At 41.3% G+C, this 8964-nt stretch overlaps 1 protein-coding gene across 4 annotated transcripts in view; it reads left to right on the forward strand.

Moving 5' to 3' along the window:
* Positions 1-8964, forward strand: part of gdpd3b (glycerophosphodiester phosphodiesterase domain containing 3b) — a 43258-nt gene that overhangs the window by 16872 nt on the left and 17422 nt on the right. For 3 of the 4 annotated variants that reach the window (XM_069926878.1, XM_069926877.1, XM_069926879.1), the window contains 4 exons: positions 6806-6895; positions 7181-7314; positions 7567-7626; positions 8633-8684. In XM_069926878.1, coding sequence (XP_069782979.1) covers positions 6806-6895; positions 7181-7314; positions 7567-7626; positions 8633-8684 — 336 coding nt within the window. Of the gene's footprint in view, positions 1-6805; positions 6918-7180; positions 7315-7566; positions 7627-8632; positions 8685-8964 lie in introns of all 4 variants that reach the window. The other variant, XR_011354226.1, reaches the window with a different exon arrangement.

The raw sequence follows: 8964 nt of genomic DNA on the forward strand, positions 1-8964 counted from the left end.
CATTCTCTAAAGGAAAGGTTATCTGTTGTAAAAGGGATTAGCTGATTTTGCGTCAGTATTAGTTTTGGTAGTTGGTAATTTGTTTTATTCCTTTCTACATGAATCTTCTTCCAAATATTGAGCAGATGATGTAATACTGGAGAATTCCTACGTTGTACCAATTTTTCATCCCATTTATATAATATATGTTCGGGTATCTTCTCCCCTATTTTATCTAGTTCTAATCTAGTCCAATCTGGCTTTTCTCTTGTTTGATAAAAATCTGATAGGTATCTTAATTGTGCGGCTCTATAATAATTTTTAAAGTTTGGCAGTTGTAAGCCTCCTTGTTTATACCATTCTGTTAATTTATCTAGTGCTATCCTCGGTTTCCCCCCTTTCCATAAAAATTTCCTTATTATTTTCTTTAACTCCTTGAAGAATTTCTCTGTCAAGTGTATTGGCAATGCCTGAAATAGGTATTGTATCCTTGAGAAAATGTTCATTTTAATACAGTTTATCCTTCCTATTAGTGTTAGTGGTAAGTCTTTCCAATGCTCTAAGTTGTCTTGTAATTTTTTCATTAGTGGATAATAATTGAGTTTATATAGATGGCCGAGGTTTTTATTTATTTGTATACCTAGGTATCACATTGCTTGCGTTTGCCATCTGAATGGTGATTCTTTCTTAAATTTTGAGAAATCCCCATTATTCATTGGCATTGCTTCACTTTTATTTGCGTTAATCTTGTATCCTGACACTTCTCCATATTCCTTCAATTTCTTATGTAATTCTTTTATTGATATTTCTGGTTCTGTTAAGTATACTATAATGTCATCTGCAAATAAACTGATTTTATATTATTGTCTTTTATTTTTATCTCTTTTATTTTATTTTCTGTTCTTATCAGTTCTGCTAGTGGTTCTATGGCTAATGCGAACAATAAGGGAGATAGTGGGCATCCCTGCCTTGTTGATCTGCTTAAATTAAATTGTTTTGATATATATCCATTTATTGTCACTTTCGCCAATGGCCCCTTATATAATGCTTTAATGCAATTAATATATTTCTCTGGTAAGCTGAATGTTTTTAGTACTTTGAATAAATAATTCCATTCTACTCTGTCAAAGGCCTTCTCTGCGTCTAAAGCAACTGCTACTGTTGGAGCTTTATTTCCTTCTACTGCATGAATTAAGTTAATAAATTTACAAATATTGTCTGTTGTTCGTCTTTTTTTAATAAATCCAGTTTGGTCTAGATTTACTATTTTTGGTACATAGTCGGCTAATCTGTTTGCTAATAGTTTAGCTATTATCTTATAATCTGTGTTAAGTAAAGATATTGGTCTATATGACGCTGGTGTGAATGGATCTTTCCCTGTCTTTGGTATTACTGTAATTACTGCTGTTTAGCATGAATCTGGTAAGCTTTGTGTTTTATCAATCTGGTTGATTACTTCCAGGAGGGGAGGAATTAATAAATCTTTAAATGTTTTATAGAATTCTATTGGGAATCCATCCTCTCCTGGTGTTTTATTATTCGGTAGTTTTTTTATTATCTCTTGTATTTCTACTATTTCAAATGGTTCTGTTAATTTATTTTGTTCCTCTGTTTGTAATTTCGGTAGTTCAATTTTAGTTAAGAATTCATCTATTTTGCCTTCTTTCCCTTCGTTTTCAGTTTGGTATAATTGTTCGTAGAATTCTCTGAAATTTTCATTAATCTCCGTTGGATTATATGTGATTTTTTTGTCTTTTTTCCTTGATGCCAATACCATTTTCTTAGCTTGTTCTGTCTTAAGTTGCCACGCTAAAATTTTGAGCGTTTTTTCTCCTAGTTCATAATATTTCTATTTTGTCTTCATTATGTTCTTCTCCATCTTATATGTTTGTAGTGTTTCATATTTTATTTTTTTATCTGCCAATTCTCTTCTTTTAGTTGTGTCTTCCTTCATTGCTAATTCTTTTTCTATATTTGCTATTTCCCTTTTCAACTGCTCTGTTTCCTGATTGTAGTCCTTCTTCATCTTGGTTACATAACTTATTATTTGCCCTCTGATGAACGCTTTCATTGCGTCCCATAGTATAAACTTATCTTTCACTGATTCTGTATTTATTTCAAAGTACATTTTAATTTGTCTTTCAATGAATTCTCTAAAATCCTGCCTTTTAAGTAGCATGGAGTTTAATCTCCATCTATACATTCTTGGAGGGATGTCCTCTAACTCTATTGTTAATATCAGGGGTGTGTGGTCCGATAATATTCTAGCTTTATATTCTGTTTTCCTAACTCTGTCTTGCATGCGAGCTGATAACAGGAATAGGTCTATTCTTGAGTATGTTTTATGTCTAGCCGAGTAATATGAATATTCCTTTTCCTTTGGGTGATGTTTCCTCCATATATCCAAAAGTTGCATTTCTTGCATCGATTTAATTATAAATTTGGTTACTTTGTTCTTTCTGTTAATTTTTTCCCAGTTTTATCCATGTTTGAATCCAAATTAAGGTTGAAATCCCCTCCTATTAGTATGTTCCCTTGCGTGTCTGCTATCTTCAAAATATATCTTGCATAAATTTTTGATCTTCTTCATTAGGTGAATATACATTGAGTAAATTCCAAAACTCCGAATATATCTGACATTTTATCATTACATATCTCCCTGCTGGATCTATTATTTCCTCTTCTATTTTAATTGGTACATTTTTACGGATTAATATAGCTACTCCTCTAGCTTTTGAATTATATGATGCTGCTGTTACATGTCCTATCCAATCTCTCTTTAATTTCTTGTTCTCCACTTCAGTTAAGTGTGTTTCTTGCACGAATGCTATATCAATTTTTTCTTTTTTCAGTAAATTTAGCAGTTTCTTCCTTTTGATTTGGTTATGTATTCCATTAATATTTAAAGTCATATACTTCAGTATCGCCATTTCATACTTTGTTTATCTTTCCTTTCCGTTCCTCATCATCACCTTTCCTTCTTATCCATTTCTGCTTTTTTTTTTGAACACTTTATAAGACAACATTTCTAAAACATCAAACATTTCCCTTATTCTCATATCTAAAATTTATTTAACCCCACTATCCCCTCCCCTTCCTGAGTTGCCATTTATCCCTTGTCAGGCAACCACATCTCCCCTCTCCATTTGGATTTGTGAATTCACTCGCAAGCGTCAACTGATTTCGCAGTGACCGTAACTCCTCCCCACCCAGCCCCCCCAGAAAAGATTTTAATTTTCATATACAACAAAGGTCACTCTCTTAATTTCCTCCTTACTTCCTCTCTTCCCTTTCTTTCCCTTATTAATTCTTATCTATACTCTATATATTTTCTTTTAAATACACATACACTCATGTAGACACATATATACATACACACACACACACATATATATATATATATATATTCCTTCAGATCCGAGAATAGTCTGTTTTGATGCCCTGGAATATCTATTTTAAGTACCGCTGGATACTTTAGCATAAATTTATATCCTTTTTTCCACAGGATCGCTTTTGCTGTATTAAACTCCTTCCTCTTGTTCAGGAGTTCAAAACTTATATCTGGATAGAAAAAAAGTTTTTGACCTTTGTATTCCAGTAGCTTTTTGTCTTCTCTTATTTTCTTCATTGCTTTCTCCAATATATTTTCTCTTGTTGTATATCTTAGGAATTTTACTAAAATGGATCTTGGTTTTTGTTGTTGTGGTTTAGGGGCTAATGTTCTGTGCCCTTTCTATTTCCATTTCTTCCTGTAATTCTGGTCTTCCTTGGACCCTGGGGATCCAATCTATTATAAATTCTCTCATATTCTTGCCTTCTTCATCTTCCTTAAGGCCCACTATCTTTATATTATTTCTTCTATTATAATTTTCCATTATATCTATCTTCTGAGCTAACAGCTCTTGTGTCTCTTTAACTTTTTTATTAGATTCTTATAATTTCTTTTTTAAGTCCTCTACTTCCATTTCTATGGCTGTTTCTCGTTCTTCCACCTTGTCCACTCTTTTTCCTATATCTGACATGACCATCTCTAATCTATTTATTTTTTCTTCTGCACTTTTAATTCTTCTTTTTATTTGTCTAAATTCTTGTAATTGCCATTCTTTTACTGATTCCATATATTCTTTAACAAAATATATATTCATTGTCTTGCCCTTCCCTTCTTCCATTTCTCTGTGTTCTTCCTCTGGGTTGGTCATCTGCTGTTTCTTTGATTTCTTTTTACTCTCTTCTTTCTTGTTCTCGTTATTTTCTATGTTCTCCTCTTGTTGTTGTGTTGTGGCTGTCATTCTCAGCTGTGGAGATCGACTCCTCAGATGGTCTTGCGCATTGCGCATGCGCTACTCCTCACGCATGCGCGGTTGCGCACTTTTGCTTGGCTCCACGAGGCATTTTTGTAGTCCCGAGCACGGGACTTCGACTGACCTGAGGGAGCGGGCTTCTCTCTCCACAGCAGGCCTCTTCGGACAGGTAAGGCCTTCACCTTCTTCTTCCGATGTCTTTTCTTCTTCTCTTCTTCCCGTTGCTTTCGACTTTTCTTTCTTCGTTGCCATTTTCTTCCCACCTTTATTTTCACTTTATTTTAATTTTCGTGTTTGTGCCTTTGCGTTTTCTGTTTTTTAAAAACTTTTCCAGAGAAGGCTGGAGTTTCCCGACCGGCCACTACTCCATCACGTGACTCCTCTGTTTATATATGGTCTTGAGGGTGTTCATCACTTCCAAATACCGGTGCAGTCTTTGAGAGCCTCTTTCAATCAGAGTCCAGGAGGTCATCGGCGTGAGCCTCGATGATTGCTTTGAATATGTGCCTCTAGATCTAGAAGTGTGTTTGTGCTTCCAGGTGGCGTGGGTCGATTTTGAGGCTTCTAGCACTCAGGAGTTTTTCCATAGCAGCTCGTAAAATTTACGTTGAATAAATTGTGGTGCGTTGTCGGTTAGAAGCAAACACACAAAACCAAAAGACTGTACAACAGGCTTTATTTGACATAAAATTCCACAGAGCCAGCTGGGAGATTGTGCTGCTGTGAGCTCCGAGAGTGACTTCGAAGGGCCAGCTCTGGCTTGTATCCCGGAGGGTGATTGACACCCGACTGGATGGGGCTTGGTCCATTCAGGTCGGCTGATTGACAGCCAGCCAGCTGTTGTCATGTCCCCATGCTCTTCTACAGGTACAGAGGTTGCCCCCTGCAGTGTACTACCACAACCACTGAGTGTTTTTTATCCCAGGCCAGGTATCCTGCTTGTATTGGAATAAAGGAGACCATTTAACTTTAGAAAGTTGTCAATTGAAAAGTGTATCAAAGATGTTTGCCTCGGAGATTCACAGTAAGTCAGGGATCTGAGGCGGGACAAAATGTCTAACTTGTAAATGGCTAAAAATAGTGGGTTCTTGTTTAGATAAATTTTTCCATTGGTCTGGATCCTGGTGAATGGCTTCGACCAGTGGCTCCATGGCTAGAACGACCAGGGCTGGAGACAGTGGGCACCCTTGTCTGCTTGATCTTGTCAGTGGGAAAGCTGGAGAAATTTGTCCATTGGTCACAACTTTAGTCTTGGGCACATGGTACAGCATCCTTACCCAGTTTATAAAAGTTACCCCTAAATCCAATTTTTCCAGCACTTTAAATAGAAAATCCCACTCCAATCTGTTAAGTGCCTTTTCTGCATCTCGGACACACCAGCTGCCAATCAAGGTTTGGTCCCATCCCACCCATTAATGCACACCTTGCTGTTGGATCCATGTAAATGACCTGGACTGGACTTTCCAGCCTGCCTGTACTTGGCCTTGGGCCATTGGCTGTTGTAATTGGATTAACCCTCCTGGGACTGAGCCGTTGGTCCCTGCTAACGACCTGGGCTGGACTTTCCTGCACTGTAAAGGAGCCATGTGCACTTTGTTCCCTCTCTTTGCTGGCTTGGGACCACCCTGCTTCACTCCAGGCCTAGAAACATGGAAGGACACTGGAGAAAATGTTGGTAAGATGTGCACTGTGAAAAGGAGCATTTAACTAGTGTCCCTTGTAGCATAGAGTCATGCCTGCACTGAGTCAAGGGGTGGTGGGGGTGTGTGTGTGTGTGTGTGTGTGTGTGTGCGCGTGCGCGCGTGCGCGCGTGCGTGCGAGAGGGAGAGATCGTGTGTGTGCTGCATCAGTTACCATTTCCCACATTTGCCTTCTGTAAATAAAATCCTTCTCCACTAAAACTGTGTTCAGAGTCCTTGCCTTTGAGACCTACCAAACCTGTTGCCTCACTCACAGTAGAACCATGGCCAGAACCCTCTCATATCTGCTTTGTGCCAGATGCATTACACGCAACAGTCCGCCAACGTTCTCCACTGGCTCTCTCTTTTGCACAAAGCCCGCTTGGTCTTTATTTATTAGTTTCGGCAAATGTTTTGTGTACCTGCGAAGAGTTAAGTGTTAAACATTGAAGCTCTGGTGGGGAGGGAAGGGGATGGAAAGAGCTTGAACTCTGCAGAGAACTTTGTATAGAATTGGTAACTTAAGCCTTAGTCAATGCTAATACTGTTAAAATTGACACTGATAATGATGATAACTGTTTGAGCTTAAGTTTGGAAAATCATAAAATACTCAAAAGATAAATTTTATCACCAGTTCTTCAAAGGAAGTGAAAAAGGGTCTTTTCAATGTTTAACATCTAGTCTGTGCCTGTCATTAAAGATGGTCTCTTGTAAAGAAGGTTGGATAAGATGATTGGATCCAAAACACCCTCTAAATTGTGTCCACATTCTCAAACTGGGTTTAAATATCAGTTGGTTCATAAAGTGGATGAAGAAAAGGCCCCTGACCCATTTTCTGTGCTACAGGTGTCGGACCTGGTCAAGAGATTCCAACGAGAACACATCACCGTGTGGGCTTCGGAATCCGAAGAGATCATAAGGGAGTGTCGGAAGGCGGTGAGGAGGGAGGGGAGGAATGGTGAGGAGGATGCAGGTGGTAGGGAGGGAGGGGACGGTGAGGAGGGAGAGAGGGGACGGTGAGGAGGGAGAGAGGGGACGGTGAGGAGAGAGAGGGGACGGTGAGGGGGGAGAGGGTGGATGGTGAGAGGGAGAGGGGACGGTGAGGGGGGAGAGAGGGGACGGTGAGGGGGGAGAGAGGGGACAGTGAGGGGGAAGAGAGGGGACAGTGAGGGATGGATGGAGGGGATGGCCTGTCTGATCTGATCCTCCTGTACCCTACAGAACCCCTCCATGCCTCGAGCCTTCACTCTCCCCGCCATGTTCCGCCTCCTCCTGGCGTTCTACACAGGGGCCCTCCCGTTCCTGCCCCTGCATCAGTCCTGCCTCGAGACCCTGATGCCCTCCATTATCGGCAGGTGAATTGGGAATCAACCAGCCCCCTCCCCCTTCCCCAACCCCTCTATTCCCCTCTCTCCCTCTCCCTCCCCCACCATCTTTCCTTCTCTCCTCCTTCTTTACCCCCCCTCTCCCTCTCCCTTTTTCTCTCTCTCTCCCCACCTCTCACCCCATCCTCCTCATTACCCCTTTTACCTCATTCTTCCCTCTTCACCGCCATTTCCCCCCTTCAGTGAGACTACACACTTACTTAGTCTTTCTCTCACCCCCAGGTACTACCGACCTACGTCTGGATTCCTGAGTTACCCCCTGGTACCCCAACTCCTTGATTGGTGAGTGTGAGAAAGAGATGGGGGAAGAATAATCAAAACAGGACATATGCGGTGAAGGGGAGGGCATTGAGGATTGCAGAGGAACAGAGAGATTTTGGAATAATGGTTTATCATTCTTTGAAGGTGGATTCTCATGTAGATTGGCTTTTGGTATGCTGTCCTTTATAAATCATAACATAGAATTTAGGAGATGGGAGGTGATGTCGAGATTGTTCAAGGCTTTGGTGAGGGCAAATTTGGAATACTGTGTGCAGTCTGGTCTCCAAATTATAGGAAGGATATCAATAAGGTAGAGAGGGTGCAGAGAAGATTTACTAAAATGTTGCCTGGATTGCAGTATCTAGAATACGGAGAAAGATTGAGTCGACTGGATCTTTATTCATTGGGGCGCGTATAAGGTTGAGGGGGGATTTGATAGAGGTGTTTAAAATTGAGTGGAATAGATAGTGTAGATGTTAATAGGCTCTTCCCCTTGAGGGTAGTGGAGATTGGAACGTAGGGTCATAAGCTAAGGGTTAGGAGGCAAAAGTTTAGAAGTAACATGAGAGGGAACTTCACTCAGAGAGTGGTGGCTGTGGAACGACCTTCTGGAAGAGGTGGTTGCAGCAGGGTAATTTCTGTCATTTAAGAGGAGGTTGGATAAGTACATGGATGTGAAGGGGTTGGAGGGTTATGGGTGGGAAGCAGGTAGCTGGGACTAATGGAGATCACTTAAATCAGTGTAAACTAGAAGGGCCGATGTAGCCTGGAAAGGGGTAGTGAGAGAGTGGAGAAAGAAGAGGGGGAGAGTGGGAAGATACGGGTCAGATAGGGTGAGAGAGAGGGAAGAAAGAGAGAAGAGGACAAGGAGAAAGAGAGGGTGAGGGAGAGATGGGGAGGAGAGGGAACAGAGATGGAGGGGGAGGAAGGTGTGGAAATGCAAGTCAAAATCTAACACAAATTCCTCTGACACCTCTTGTCCATTTCCCTTCTCCCTCCCCCCCCCCCCCCCCCCCCCCCCCCGCAGGTTACTGATGCGAAAATCCTTAATCAAACACTTGGTGGATCGTGGGATTCAGGTAACTGGGTTGGAGGGAGGGAGGGGAGTGGAGGGGGAGAGAGAGAGAGAGAGACAGCCATGTTCTCTCTCCATCTGAATCCACAGGGATCATCGACTAGATCCACTGCGGTCTCCTCTACATCGGAGAGACTGGGTGCAGACTGGGAGATCGCTTTGTTGAGAACCTCGGCTCTGTCGGCCGTGGATCTCCCAGTGACCACCCATTTCAGTTCTCCGTCTCCTTCCCTGGCCGACATTCCTGACCACGGTCTCATGCCCTGGTCTCCCTGAGACCACCC

The sequence above is a fragment of the Narcine bancroftii genome, chromosome 3, assembly GCF_036971445.1.
Source record: "Narcine bancroftii isolate sNarBan1 chromosome 3, sNarBan1.hap1, whole genome shotgun sequence".
NCBI lineage: Eukaryota > Metazoa > Chordata > Chondrichthyes > Torpediniformes > Narcinidae > Narcine > Narcine bancroftii.